This window comes from Babylonia areolata, chromosome 3, assembly GCF_041734735.1.
Source record: "Babylonia areolata isolate BAREFJ2019XMU chromosome 3, ASM4173473v1, whole genome shotgun sequence".
NCBI lineage: Eukaryota > Metazoa > Mollusca > Gastropoda > Neogastropoda > Buccinidae > Babylonia > Babylonia areolata.
Window position 1 is genome coordinate 47,831,212 of NC_134878.1, and position 16,540 is coordinate 47,847,751.

Sequence of the window (16,540 nt, forward strand, 5' to 3'; positions counted from 1 at the left end):
TTTTTTATTAAGGTTTGTACAAACGTTTCCACGTCTGGATTACCTTTACCCCAACTTTCTATACTTCAACTGAGTGTTTTTATTCCTTTGTATCAGTTTTTTTATATTTTTTATCCCATATAACTCCAAATACATTCTTTGTAATTATATCTATTTCTCTATCTGGTGGATTCAGAAGAAGAATCCACAGGAACATTAGTTTTGAAAGATAAGAGATTTCAGCATAGCAATTCTGCTCAGGGGCGTACATATCCCTTTCAATCAAACTTTGAACAGTGTCATAACTTCTGATAACTTACAAGTTCTGTTGATTTTAATCAATTTTGACAGATCGTTGACGATATAATAATTTATATAGGAGGGTTACATTTCATCTCTCTTTTTTTCAGGTAAATATTTTGGATTTTTTCTTTTGTTCCAATCAATTATCAACAGTTATTTCATAATTAAGTTTAAATCCTGAGATCTCTTCGAAATCATTTAGAGTTCTGATTAGCTGCTCGTCTGATTCTTTATCTCCAAAAGAAAATTCTGTATCAGCAAATTTACGAATTTCAAATAATTTTGGTATCAAGCATGGCCAGTAATGGCTTTTATATTTTCATCTGATCTTATTTTGTTATCCAGTTTATCTATTTATCCGTTATTTCTAAGTCTTTTAACAATACCGATAAGTAGGAAAATCGAAGGAAGTAATCAAAAAAGGAACTTTAAGGGACGAGCAGTACATGAATTGGAATGTGGCGGGGAACTGAGGGAAAGTGACAATAAGTTTGAGAAATTATGAATGGAGATATAAATGCATAAACAGAATCAGTGAAGATGGAAACAGATGCAGGTATGGGAAGTCCAGGATTGGTGGAGTTAATACATGGTATGGCAGTGGGGATGAAAGGATAGGGTGTCGGCCAGGATTGGGAACAGTGAACGAACAAAAGTGAGCGAGTGAACAGAAACAAAACGAAACGAAATGAAACGATTTTTTTTTTTAACGAGGGTAGTGGAGTAAGCACAGCTGCTGCTTTTTTTTTTTTTTTTTAACACATCCAGCCCTACAGAGGAAGGAGTAGGTGAAGAAATGGTTGGAAGAGGAATGAGTGAACGAACACCGAAGTGGTGTTGGGAAGGTGGTGAAAAGAGTTGACCGGAACACATGACATAGCAAGGCAATCACAGAGGAGCTGGGCAGATGGTAGTGTGTCCATCGAGATCGATGATGACCATCGTTGTCATCCAGCTGGGGCATGGGGGGAGGGTGGTGGTGGGGTGGGGGGGAGGGGGGAGGATGCTCATGAATCTATCTGTGAATGCGCAGGTGGCTGAATAGTCCAATCTGCGCACGAAATGTTCGCTGACAGTTGGGGCAGACAAAGACAGGCATATCATTGTCAGGGAGCTTGTTTGCCCGTGACTTTCTGGCCTGCCTCTTCTGAACAGCTACAGCAGTCCTGTTGGCCTCGCACAACTTGGCGCCTTTGTGCACAGCAGCGCGCCATTTGTCACGGTCCACTGCAGATTCCTCCCAGGAGTCAGGGTTGATATCAAACGCTTTCAGAGAGACTTTCAGATACATTCAGTGACAAAGACGTCAAATCGACGAGCAATAACTCCATGTCGTTTGAAAGGATCCCGTTTGATGTAGGATTATTTCCCCTCTTCGCGTCAACATATTCCAGTTTGTCAAAAGCATATATTTATGAGAGTGAACAGAATATGTAAGAAACGGTTGTACACCGCAGCTGAACTAAACCCCTTATTCCACCTTGCCTCCCCTACGCCCCCACACACCCATATTTCTCCCCCACACCCTCTCTCTCTCTTCCCGTCTAATACCACTCTGGAGTGGAAAGACGTAATAACGAAGATTACTACAACAACTACTACCACTACTACTACTGCACACACCATTACCACACACTCTCTCGTTCCCATCCCCCTAACCCCCCCCCCCCCCCCGCCTCCCCCGCCCCCTCCCCCCCGCACCCCATCGTAAGGAAAGACACACACACAGACACACAGACACACACACAGTCATTAACAACAACCAACATTAAAAACAACAACAACAGCACATCTACCGTTATATAATACTCGTATCAGTACGTGTGCAGAACACATGCCGATGCTTTTCCGGACCTTGGCCATCCGGCCTACACTCAAACCATACGACGACTGACAGTAAGTGAACTGCCTGTCGTGTGGCTTCTGCTGCTGTTCACAAGGAAGAATTTTTACTGTTTTTTTCTTTCCCTTAAGTGTCTCTGAAACCCGCGGCGCGCGTCGTCGTTCACTTGGTAGCAGCAGATAATCATTACATTTCATTGCTCTTGTGGTTGGTATCGCGACAGCCTGTTCGTGCATTCTATTGCTTGCGTGTGTGGTGGGAGAGATAGATAATAATCATAATAGAGAGCGAGCGAGCCAAAGAGAGAGATCGAGATAGAGACTACTGTTGTATCGTGTTACTTTTTTTTTCTTTTTCTTTTTGTTGTTGTTGTTGTTATTGTTGCTGTTGTCACAACAGATTTCTTGGTGAGAAATTCGGGCTGTTCTACCCAGGGAGAGCGCTTATGATATTTTTCCTGCCTGTAAGTGGATTTGTTTTCCTATCAAAGTGAATTTTTCTTCAGAATTTTGCCAGTGAAACAGTTTGTTGTTGTTTTGTTTTGTTGTTTTTCCCCCCTTTCTTTTACGTACGCTAAGCGCATGCTGCTTGGTTCATCGTCTCATCCGACTGCCTTGTAAGTATTGTGTAAAAATGACAATAATTCATTTTGGAAACACATTTTCATGGCTTACAGGGAATTTTGTTGTCAGTGGAAACCTAAATCAGATATTGACTCAGTCAGAACCAGTTTTCTATAATGACAAATTCAAGACTGGAAATAGTACTATAAATTACAGAAGCTGAGTTGACAAAGGGGTGTATTGTATTTCACATTTTATAAATAAAGGGCGTTTTCTTACCCAAAATGAATTCTGTAGGAAGTATGAAATAGATGTAGGTATGCATTTTAAGCATATAACGATTCCTTGAGAGCAATAAAGAAATATATACAAGAGATAGGTCTAAGTGTACCAACAAGTCAGAATGTACATGATATACCCCGGCCATTGAAAATAATATATGGAATACCTAAAGGATTACGATGATACTATGATGTTTTGACATTTGATGATACATTCCCGAAATATTGCCACAAATGGTCTGAGAAACTTGAAACAATTATTATATGGAAAGAGCTTTTAAAAAAAAAAATAAGATAAAAGACATAAAACTAAGGTAGCTGCAACTTCGTGCATCACATAGAATCATTGCAACAAATGTAATTAAAAAGAAATGGGAATTGTGAATAGTATTTATTGTGATTTTTGTTTAAAAGTTAAAGACAGTATTGAGCATGTATTCTGACGATGCAATCACTCGAAACGCTTTTGGATAGGTCTAGGTGAATTACAAAAAAAAGAATGTACATTTTGTGCAAATTTGAAATTCAATGAATGCATGGTATTTTTTTGTTTGTTTTTGTTTCCATGCTGAGTTCTTGATTTACTAATCCTGTTGGGGATGTTGTATATATATAAATGTAAATTAGATAAATATCTGCATTCACGTATTTACGAACTATAATATCTCAAGATTAAAAAAGAAAAGAAAAGAAAAGAACGCTGTGGAATATACAGCTTTAAAATAGAATGATTCCCATACTTACCTTTGATTGGAAACAATATATAAAACAATAATTTTGAAGTAAAAGCTGTTCAGATAGTAAAATGTTACTACTAAGATGTCCCGTGGAAACAATAGTGCAAATTACAGCTAGGTAACATGTTTGTTGTTGTTATTTCAGTGCGCAGATGTAGAAAGTTATTGTTTGACATGTGTAATGCTGAAGTTCGACTTAACTTGGGGAAGTATTAGAGAAAGTACGTACTTTAATATGTATGCAAACGGTACTTTTTTGGGTGTGTGGTGGGGTGGGGTGAATATCTTTCCTTATATTTGGGTAGATCATTTATCCAAATGATCTATGCACGTATTCACAGTTGTTTTGCTTAGAATACTGTACGTGTATGTAATTATGCTTGGTTTGTTTTTATTTTTGGTTTTCTTTCTGAATGTTTCGTCCATTGTGTCTTCTTTTCTTTTTCTCTCTCCTTATATATGTATTATGTAAATTGTCTATGTATTTTATGAAATATGGAAATTTTTAAAAAATGTTCAAAGGAAGAAAAGATAAATGTTCGTCTCGCACATATTTCAGACGCAGACTTCACCCGAGACGTCGACCAGCTCTCATGGCCAGCAAGCGGCGAGATGAGGGGCAGCAGCAGATGGCCAAGGAGGCAGCAGCGGTGGAGCACGAGTGGAGCGATCCCTGTTCCTTCACGGACGTGGTTCGGGACCTGAAGAAGCCCGTGATAGTGAAGCTGGAGGACGGCTACAGGGGACGCACAGAGATCGAGGCCTTCTCACTGGGAGACCTCATGGCCCTGGAGGGCAAGATCGTGGCCAAGGGGCGGACTTTGGTGCTGGCTCACTTCATGGTCAGTGTGTGGGTGGTTGTGTGGGTGTGGGAGTGTGTGGTGGGGTGTGTGTGGGTGGAGGGGACTGCGGGGCTGGAAGGTGGTGGTGGTGTGTGTGTGTGTGTGTGTGTGTGTGTGTGTGTGTGTGTGTGTGTGTACTCCTGCGTGTACAAGTATGTACATGTGTGTCAGTTGATGTCTGACAGCATACGCGCACGCAAATGCGTGCGCTCTCTCTCTCTCTCTCTCTCTCTCTCTCTCTCCCTCTCTTCACACACACGCGCGCGCGCACACACACACACAACCAACACATGTTTACCCAGCACATAGCAGCGCTTAGCAAGCACTTAGCAGCACACAGCCCATGTCGACAGATCTTTCTCAGTGCAGTCTGTCTCCCGCCCTGCTTTGCCTCCCCAGTGTACGCAAGGCAAGGATAATAATGAAACCCTGTCTGCATGCTGGTTATATCACATGCTTTCCCAACTGGTACAAGCCAACGGACCACTTGTTCAAACACACCCTGTGGATACAATTTCGAACTACTTGATTGGTTGTAAATACGTTACGTGTTGCAAACAAACACCTCTGGTTGGTCACAAGAAGATGACCAATGGCAGGGATGCACCACGCACACTCTGCCCTAATCCTCGCAAACACACTTCAGCAGGGAATGTGGGTGGATGGATGAAAGTGGGGGAATGGGGTGAGGAGAGTGGGTGAGGAGGGAGGAGGGAGTAGAAGTAGTGACTGAGAGGTTAACTGACGTGATTAGACTCGAACTGATTAGCCCAGATAGCTAGCTAGCACGCACACTCTGAAACCATGATTCTGACATGGCACTCTTTCATGGGGTAGAATTGTTCTTGCTATGTTAGACTATATGGCAAGTGGGCTTAGCAACGAAGGAGAGGACGTGGGGGGATGGGGGGGGGGGAGGACTTGTGACCAACATCTCAAGTGAAGGTGGAGTGGGATAGCAAGGGGGTAAACAAGAGGTAGTGTCTTGTGGCTTGGGTATGCCAAAACTCAACCATATCCTGACACATTTTATTTGTATTTGTATTTCTTTTTATCACAACAGATTTCTCTGTGAAATTCGGGTTGCTCTCCCTAGGGAGAGCGCGTCGCTACACTACATTGGCACATCGGTTTATCGTCTGATCCGAATGACTAGCGTCCAGACCATCACTCAAGGTCTAGTGGAGGGGGAGAAAATATCGGCGGCTGAGCCGTGATTCGAACCAACGTGCTCAGATTCTATTGCTTCCTACGCGGACGCGTTACCTCTAGGCTACCACTCCACTTAATGTGTGTGATAAAGTCAGTACATATATTCTTTTATGGCATCCGGGAATGTGATGTTTTTATCACGGAAACTGCCATTGAAAAAATTATAACAATATAATGATAATTTTATCATGGTGTCTCTTATTCAGAACTAGCGCTTCTTATGTTTTTCTTTAACATACATGTTATAATTTCTTTAACTGGGAGATAAATCAAGAAGCTAAGTTTTATCCCTTTCATGTTTTATTTCAACCTATACACTTCCAAGTTAAACTTTTGCCACGTTTATAGTTTGGCTGGACTCGACTGCGGGCTGAGAGACTGTATGGTGTGAGTGACGAGCCTTGGAATGCACATGTAATTTCCAATTGGATGAATAGATGCATTGTATTGTATTGTATTGTATTGTACTACTACTACTATCACTACTACTACTACTACACACACACACTCACACACACACACACACACACACACACACACACACACACACACACACACACACACACACACACACACACACACACACAATGGGCCGAATTTCAAGTCATACAGTGAAATCCGTTGTGACTGAAGTGTTCCATACAACACACACAACGTATACACCACACTGAAGCGTACCACACATACAACGCATCACTGAAAACATGTTCCCCGTGAAAACGGAACCACCCACAATCTTGCAGACCATCCAGAAAACACAGTTGTCACGGACACAAAACAAACATGCTGTACTGTCTGTTCACGACAAGCTGATTTTTGTTACGTACGCACTCATTCTTTTGAGCACAAACATTCACGCTCACACAATGGAAGTGGAGAAAGGTTGGGTTGGACGTGGGAAGGGGGTATAAAAAAAGATATTTAAAAAAAGAAAAAGAAAGCTAACTGTGGAGTGGTGTGACATTTAATTGGAGGGGTCGTCATTCTGTCAGTAAAAGAAACAATACAATAAATTTCGACAAGCTACATACTACGGAGTAACATATGACCTTAGCGATTTATGTTACCAATTGCAGGAAATCATACAAAATGCCTTGAATATCGACGTATTTTGCACTCAAATATATCCCCCTGTTGTTATATTGGGTGATGGGAAAATTGAGTCAAGGCTGTACTGAGATAGTCCTGGGTGTTTGGTAAGTTTCGTAAGTCCCCCCCCCCTCTCCCCCCATAGCCCCCATCCCCCTCCCCTCCCCTCCCCTCCGCCCCTGAGCGTTTAGTAATAACTTGTAGAGAACAATTTCTTCATTTCTACATTCTGCGGACGGTCATGTCAATGTTTCAGAGTGACTTTTAAGGAAATTTAGATCGTACTGTATTTGCAAGCGTCAGTGGAATGAATCACATTCTGAGGAAGTTTCCTGTCGCAACTAACTCCAGTCAAGTGGATTTACGACGTACGTTTCGAGATCATCACTGACTCTCTGAGGCTGCCTCTTTTTTTCCTGGAATGAGTAACTTTCCCAAAATCTCGGCTGTCGCCTTGACCACTTAAGGAAAAGTGATGAAAGGAGTTGTACTGTATTGTATTGTATTGTATTGTATTGTATTGTGCTGCTGTGTTGTGCTGTGCTGTGCTGTGCTGTGCTGTGCTGTGCTGTACAGTACTGTACTGTACTGGACTACACTTCACTGCACTGCACTGTACTGTACTGTACTGTACTGGACTACACTGCACTGCACTGTACTGTACTGCACTGTACTGTACTGTACTGTACTGGACTACACTGTACTGTACTGTAGTGTATTATACTGTACTGAACTGTACTGTACTGTACTGTACTGTACTGGACTACACTGCACTGCACTGTACTGTAGTGTACTGTACTGTAGTGTATTATACTGTACTGCACTGTACTGTACTGTACTGTACTGTAGTGTATTATACTGTAATGAACTGTACTGTACTGCACCTTGCTGTGTTGTATCATACTGTGCTGTAGTGCATTGTAATATGTTGCGTTGTTGTTGCATTTGTTGCATTTCGCTGTGCCAAATTCTCATCGCTCGGCCCTCGGGGAGAACATGTTACCACTGTGCAGTGAAACTCCCCCCCCACACCCCCCCTTTTTTTTTTCTTCTTTTTTTTTGTAATCCCCCTGCCTTTATCCTCTCTGCGTCTCTTTTTCGTTCCAGATAAAAGATTATAAAAAAAAAAGTCAGGTACATATCTCCCTGTGGTCTTTAACGTGAGCTAACGGCATCCTACTCACGGGACATCAGTTTATATCGTCTCTTTGAGAGACTAGCACCCAGCTACACCACCACTCAAAGAATATGTAGTGAGAAGAGGCAGTGAAAAAAAAACTATAAAAAAAGAAGAAGAAAAAAGAAAAGAAGTCCCGGTTGTCGTGTGAATAGCAAAACCATGGCTATGTGCAGCGTTTCATCATTATCAGCAGACCACCGCCTGTCCGCATAGGAAGCGAGAAAATCTGACCGCACGGGAACCAAATCCATACTCGCCAGAATTGTCTCCAGACCTCGAATGGCAGTCTGGATCCTTGCCAATCGGATGAGACGACAAACCGAGGCCCCGTGTGTGATAGCATGCGCGTAGCGCCACTTTAATGTGACCCAAGACAACTAAAGGGTTGTCCCTGGCAAAGTTCTGAGGGAAGAGCCACTCTAACATACATGTGTATGTGCACGCGTGATTGAAATGGGACTGAAGAGCACAGGAAACGAATGATGAGCGCCTTAAGGAAGCTGTCAGTCGACTCTACCCAGGTCGGCATTTTGTTGTGTCATTTGGACGATAAAGTTTGGTTTCTGACCGTGGATATGCGCTTATCAATATCATTATAACTACTACTACTACTACTACTACTACTACCAATAATGATAATGATAAGAAGAAGAAAAAGAAAAAGACGAAGAAGAATGTCAACAATGTGAGCTAGAGAAGAGGATAAGAGGAGCATCCACAATCAAAGTATACCTACAGTGTTCATAAAAAAAGGTTCATGGCCACTTCACAAAAAGCAGGCATGTTTTATTGAAAGTGAAAATCTGAAAAAGAAACAAACACTACAAGAAACGATTTGAATGATGCAGCGCATATGGTCCACCACTGCCCTATCACTGAACACACAAACGGCTGTGGCAGGCACATGTGCACCATAAACACTTGGACAATTATGCCCGAAAAGATCGATGTTTCAGCCCCTAGATTCACAATTATTCAGTAGTTCATATAAACGATACTTGTTGTTTTTCATTGTAAATAAGTATAAGCCAACATTGCTGGTCAAAGTGCCAAGTTTAGAGAATACAAACAATATAAATATAACAGTAAATGCAGTTTGCATATAATTAGGCTTCATTTTTTATTTTTTTGTGCTCATCCCAGAGGTGCAATATTGTTTTATACAAGATGACCGGAAAGAACTGAATTTTTCCTATTTTTGTGCCAAATGTGGTGTCAACTGACAAAGTATTTGCAGAGAAAATGTCAATGTTAAAGTTTACCACGGACACACAGACACACAGACCCACGGACACACAGACAACCGAACACCGGGTTAAAACATAGACTCACTTTGTTTACACAAGTGAGTCAAAAATCATCGCTGATTTTTTTTCTACTTTCGTTTCAACTGTTCCTTTTCCCTCTTAATTTGCTGGTGGTAACTTGTTTAACAAGAACCTCTTACCTCGCTGGTGGTAAATTGTTTAACAAGAACTTCTTACCTCGGTGGTGGTAAATTGTTTAACAAGAACCTCTTCCCTCGCTGGTGGTAAATTGTTTAACAAGATTCTTTTCCCTCGCTGGCGGTAACTTGTTTAACAAGAACCTCTTACCTCGCTGGTGGTAACTTGTTTAACAAGAACCTCTTACCTCGCTGGTGGTAAATTGTTTAACAAGAACCTCTTCCCTCGCTGGTGGTAAATTGTTTGACAAGAACTGCTTACCTCGGTGGTGGTAAATTGTTTAACAAGATTCTTTTCCCTCGGTGGTGGTAAATTGTTTAACAAGAACCTCTTACTTCGCTGGTGGTAAATTGTTTAACAAGAACCTCTTACTTCGCTGGTGGTAACTTGTTTAACAAGAACCTCTTCCCTCGCTGGTGGTAAATTGTTTAACAAGAACTTCTTACCTCGGTGGTGGTAAATTGTTTAACAAGATTCTTTTCCCTCGCTGGTGGTAAATTGTTTAACAAGAACCTCTTACTTCGCTGGTGGTAAATTGTTTAACAAGAACCTCTTACTTCGCTGGTGGTAAATTGTTTAACAAGAACCTCTTCCCTCGGTGGTGGTAAATTGTTTAACAAGAACTTCTTACCTCGGTGGTGGTAAATTGTTTAACAAGATTCTTTTCCCTCGCTGGTGGTAAATTGTTTAACAAGAACCTCTTACTTCGCTGGTGGTAAATTGTTTAACAAGAACCTCTTACTTCGCTGGTGGTAAATTGTTTAACAAGAACTTCTTACCTCGGTGGTGGTAAATTGTTTAACAAGAACCTCTTACTTCGCTGGTGGTAAATTGTTTAACAAGAACCTCTTACTTCGCTGGTGGTAAATTGTTTAACAAGAACTTCTTACCTCGGTGGTGGTAAATTGTTTAACAAGAACCTCTTACTTCGCTGGTGGTAAATTGTTTAACAAGAACCTCTTACTTCGCTGGTGGTAATTTGTTTAACAAGAACTGCTTACCTCGGTGGTGGTAAATTGTTTAACAAGATTCTTTTCCCTCGCTGGTGGTAAATTGTTTAACAAGAACCTCTTACTTCGCTGGTGGTAAATTGTTAAAGAAGAACCTCTTACCTCGCTGGCGGTAACTTGTTTAACAAGAACCTCTTACCTCGCTGGTGGTAAATTGTTTAACAAGAACCTCTTCCCTCGCTGGTGGTAAATTGTTTGACAAGAACTGCTTACCTCGGTGGTGGTAAATTGTTTAACAAGAACCTCTTCCCTCGCTGGTGGTAAATTGTTTGACAAGAACTTCTTACTTCGCTGGTGGTAAATTGGTTAAGAAGAACGATGATGGGATTTTATTTTATTTTATTTATATCATTTTTTTTTTTTTTTAATCTATTTATTTATTATTTATTTTAAAAAAAATTATTTTACCTATTCTTATTTCTTTTAAATGATTTTTTTTTTCTCAAGGCCTGACTAAGCGCGTTGGGTTACGCCGCTGGTCAGCATCTGCTTGGCAGATGTGGTGTAGCGTATATGGATTTGACCGAACGCAGTGACGCCTCCTTGAGCTACTGATACTGAAACTGATGAAGGGAAACGAGAGCAGGAACAAGAACAAACGCTGTCAGGTTATAACTGGACAATGCAAGGGGTCAGGAAATGGACCCACTCTGTCAGGGATGCTGTCTCACACTCGAGTAGCTGGCTGGTTGGCTGGTGACACAGGCGGAAACGGAAGTGTAACAGGGATGAAAATAGTAACAATGAAAAAGTCATCTCTTGTCTCTTGTCGTGATCGTCGGCTGGCGTAGCAGTAGTAGTAATAGTAATAGTAGTGGTAGTAGTAGTAGTAGTAGTAGTAGGACCACCAGCAGCAGCAGTAGAAGTAATTGTTGTTTTTGTTGCTGTTGTTGTTGTGTTGTATTGTATTGTATTGTTTCACAACACATTTCTCGGCGTGAAATTGGGACTGCTCTCCCCAGGTAGATCGTGTCGCTGCGGTGCAACGTCACCCCGTTTTGGTTTTGTTGTTGTTGTTGTTGTTGTTGTTGTGTTTTGTTTTCTGCCTGCAAGTGTACTTCTTTTTCTATCAAAGTGGATTTTTCTACATAATTTTGCCAGGGACTCTTTGTTGCCGTGGGCTCTTCTACGTGGGCTAAGTGCATGCTACGCACGGGACCTCAGTTTATCGTCTCATCTGAATAACTAGTGTCTAGACCACCACTCAAGGTCTAGTGGGCGTAATGATAATAACAATCATCATCATCATAATGTTAATGATGATGATAATAATAATAATAGTAGTAATAAATATTAAGATGGTGACGATTAACAACCACAACAACGATGATGATGATGATGATTATGATGCTGATGAATAGTTATTATGATGATGGTGATGATGATAATAATCATCATAACTATTGTTGTTGCTGTCGTCGTCGTCGTCATCCTCGTTGTCGTCGTCGTCGTCGTCGTCGTCGTCATCCTCATTATTATCATTATCACGATATCATGGGGGGTGGGGGGAGCGGATAAATGTTCTGGACAGAGGTATCTATGTGTGACTGGCGGATCCACACCACAAGACAGCACCTCCACAAGCGTCTGTCTGACTGCCGAGCCGGCCATCTTGAATACATACCTCTCCAACAAACTGAGTGAAAAACAAACAACAAACAAACAAACAAAACCCCTAAAACCCCCACATACAATCACTTCATACAACAATGTTGAATATTTAATTCTACTCCCCAACCCCTGCACCCAGAGCCCCCTAAAGAAACACACGTTGACTTAACCCCCCCTCCCCGCACACACACACACACACACACACACACACACACACACACACACACACACACTGTGTGTGTTGACAGTTCCAGGTCGTTCCCCATCTGTTCCATAGGCTTTTGCGTTTTATACATGTGATATATACATATGTCCAATGTTATCTGAATAAATGTATATACATATATATTTATATACATTTTTATATATACATGTGATATATAGTCTCTCTCTCTCTCTCTCTCTCTCTCTCTCTCTCTCTCACACACACACACACACACACACACACACACACACACACACACACACACACACACACAGCAGATCGTTTTCTTGGTTGTAAATAATCATGGAATTAAGGACTCGTTCATCCTCACTTGATCTGATCGACCCTCTGTGTCTGTCTCTGTCTCTCTGTCTCTTTCTCTCTCTCTCTGTGTCTGTCTCTGTCTCTCTCTCTCTCTGTCTCTCTGTGTCTGTCTCTGTCTCTCTGTCTCTTTCTCTCTCTCTCTCTCTGTCTGTGTATGAAAATGTTGTGACACTTTCACATTCCGATGACAATACTCCACTAGTATCAGTATAAGTATCAGTAGCTCAAGGAGGCGTCACTGCGTTCAGTTAAATCCATATACGCTACACCACATCTGCCAAACGGCATAACCCAACGCACTTAGTCAGGCCTTGAGAAAAAAAAAAGAAAAAAAAGTAAAAATAACAAAAATTATAAAAATATATTACAATAAATAAATAAATAAATAAATAAAAAGATAAATACATAAAAACAGTACTACTACTAATAATAATGTTTAAAATACTCCAGTAAACAATCGTTTGTCGTCCCGACCAGGGTACAGATCCTCACAACCATAATACAAATATCCCAAGCCTTTTACTGATATTCCTGATGTAACATCAAACTAACTTTTGTAATCAGGTTCACGTTCTCACAGAAGTGCAACAATACAAACCTCGTTCACCTCTGTATTCTCCCTTCATTTTTCCACAGTAAATTCAAAACTCCTGTCCCAACATTAAAAAAAAAAATCTGGTCCGTTCCCCATTAACATTTCCATTCTACGCCCTTTGCACCCTTATATATATATATATATATATATATATATATATATATATATATATATATATATATATATACGAGGGTCATTCAATAAATAAGGTGCATTTTTCGGTATAAGGACTTCTAATACAGATAGAAGCTTACTTTTTTTTTTTTTTTTTCAACATAGTCTCCCAGCACTGTCACACACTTTTCCCATCTGTGCACAAGCTTCCGTATTTCCTCAGCGTAAAAATCTTTGGACTGATGTCTCAGCCAGTCGCTCACAACACTTTTGACTTCATCGTCACTTTCAAACTTCGTGCCTCTCGTGAACGCTTTCAAGGGACCAAACAGGTGAAAGTCTGAGGGGAGTCATCACCATCCTTCTCATAGCGGCAGAGACACTGCTGGGACAACTCGACCCTCCTCTGTTTGTGCTCTGGAGTAAGCATCTTTGGCACCCACCGGCAGCTGACCTTCGAGTAGTCAAGGTCATCATGAACAATTTTGTGTGCTGTCCCAACAGATAAGCTCAAAGTCCTTGCAATGTCATCCACTGTCACCCTTCTGTCAGACTGAATGAGGTTATTGACTGATTCGATCACCTCAGGAGACCTCACTTCTGTAGGCCTTCCAGGCCTGTCTTCATCCTCAACACTGCTCCGTCCTTCTTTAAACAATTTAGCCCACTTGTAGACATTTTTTCGGCTGAAACATGTGGCACCATACACAGTTGACATTCTCCTATGAATTTCAACTGGTTTGCACCCTTCAGCAACCAAAAACTTGATAACTGACCGCTGTTCAATCCTGGAGCATGCTTCTTGGTCGGTCATCTTTGTTAATCGCCAAAACTCTCAAAGTTTTTTTTAATCTGCAAAACAAATTAAATCCATGTGAAAAAGAAGTAAAACAAAAAAGAAAAAGAAAAAAGTAAGCTTCTATCTGTATTAGAAGTCCTTATACCGAAAAATTCACCTTATTTATTGAATGACCCTCGTATATATTTACACATATATCCACATCAATTAATCAATAAAACAAGGAATCAACCAATGAATGAATGAATCAACCACCTGCCTGTCCACACACAGACGGAGATGGAAGTGGAGGTCAGGAGTACAGACGAGGACGCCATGTACCGGTCCCTGATGACCTTGCCCTTGGAGCGCCTGCCTCGCGTGCCCGTCCGCGTGTGCCAAGACCCTTAAGGAATGTTGTACCAGAACTTCCTCACCGCTCACTTCCCCAACTGCAACTGGAAGGGGAAACAACAACAGCAGCAGCTGCTGGAAACCTTGGGTGAGTGAAGAATTTTGCGAACTCGTGCGCCCGCGGACATGTGCATTGTCATGCATGCACTCCAATGTGGACAGATGCAAACGCATACACGGACTCACATTAATACGCACGCGCGCGCCTGAAAACAGTCGAATCGGGAAACGTTAGTCATGCAGATACTTCTGATTCGCCAGGTTTTCTTTGCAGATTTGATTGGCCAAGTTTACAGTGCAGCACGTTTGACTTGCCAAACGTTCTTTGCAGATATATTTGATCTGAAAAAGTTTCGTTACGTAAGGTCAATGCCAGCCATATTTTCATTGTAGATACTTTACTGGATACGTTTTCTTTGTAGGTAAATCTGATTGATCGAGTGTTCGTAGCAAATGTATTTGACTGGCAAAACTTTGGTTGCACATACGTCCTTGGCAGGATTTACTTTGCAAATACTGTTGTTTGGCTAAGTGTCTGTTGCAAATACAATTGACTGCTTAAGTTTCTGTTGGAAATACATTTGGATGGCCAAGTTGAGTTCAAAATTATGAATACAGTTGACGGCATTAGCTTCTGCTGGAATTACATTTGACTGGTCCATTTTGTTTTATTTGAAAATTTATCTAATTGGTCAGACACCTATGACTACATGTATTTTGCATATAATTTTCATTGGCCATGCTTTGGTTTGCAAATGCACTTGATTTGTCTGTTATGTTATTACGGGGAACTCACGCCTGATCCCTTAACTTTGCGCCTGAACGCTTTGAACAGATGGCAACGACTATGACAGCATCAATGAGATCACCCCCGTGCTCAGCAAGACGGCTTTGACACCAACTCCATCTCCGGTGTCTCAGACGAAAACACCTCGACGTGTTCCTCCTAACCCCCCCACGCAGAAATCGTCGTCCCTCGACGACCAGACTTCCCGCCGGACCCCTCCCCCTCTCCCCGCCAGGACGGTGTCCGAGGGGGGCGCCAGAAAAGATGGTGGGTATGAGATTTTGATGATGCCTACCACTGCTGCTGCTGCTGCTGCGGCTACTACTGCCACTACCCCACCTGCCAGGCTCAACGCTTAGCTGATACCAAAAATTGAAATGAGCATACAGTTCGGCCAACAGCAAAGTGAGCGCTGTATTATCAATGGTTTATCCACTGCAATGGGAATTTATTAACAGCGTAGTCTTTTGTGAACGATGATGGCTAAAACTAGGAGGCAAGATTGCTACTACTGCTGCAGCTGCCACTGCTATTTCTATCATTGCTGCTGCTGCTACTGTTGCTGTTGCTTCTACTGCTACTGCTGCTGTTCTTCTGAAAGAGAAATAACTATAACTCACTTGTGCAATGTCCAAAAACAAAATAACTGTTTATTCAAACACTCATAACTTATCCTGTTTCCAAGGCATCCTTATCCGTTGAGTGTATCTTGAAGAACTATTCACTCCACCGCTAAGTTTCTGAATATTTGGTTAAGACCTCATTTAGTACCTTCTGTTGATTGATCCACTTGTTTCTATTGTTCGGTTATTCACAATGTGAAATAACACATGTTAAGCAGTCTACGCCCCTGTCTCTATATATCCCTCTCAATCACACACACACACACACACACACACACACACACACACACACACACACACACACATGCATACGCACACGTATACTCTCTCTCTCTCTCTCTCTCTCTCTCTCTCTCTCTCTCTCTCAGATATTTCAGGACTCAGATATTTTTTCAGAGAGGCCTTAGCCCATTTGAAGGGGTGACGTACATACATCAGTCATGTTGATATGCATATATATCTTGTCTGAACATATGTGAAAGATTACCATCAACCAGTACAATTATACATGCTTCTGTCCATATAGTTATTCTGTCAATGCTGACAGTCCTGAGTCCTGAGTCTCTCTCTCTCTCTCTCTCTCTCTCTCTCCCTCACACACACAC

The 16,540-nt window shown here is 41.5% G+C and overlaps 1 protein-coding gene across 2 annotated transcripts in view; it reads left to right on the forward strand.

The window, feature by feature from the left end:
- The first annotated feature begins 4,407 nt into the window (after window positions 1–4,407).
- LOC143280596 (uncharacterized) overlaps window positions 4,408–16,540 on the forward strand; it is a 25,205-nt gene continuing 13,072 nt past the window's right edge. For both annotated transcript variants that reach the window (XM_076585308.1, XM_076585309.1), the window contains exons 1-3: window positions 4,408–4,548; window positions 14,406–14,613; window positions 15,361–15,579. In XM_076585308.1, coding sequence (XP_076441423.1) covers window positions 14,526–14,613; window positions 15,361–15,579 — 307 coding nt within the window. In that variant the 5' untranslated portion in view covers window positions 4,408–4,548; window positions 14,406–14,525. The remainder of the gene's footprint in view (window positions 4,549–14,405; window positions 14,614–15,360; window positions 15,580–16,540) is intronic.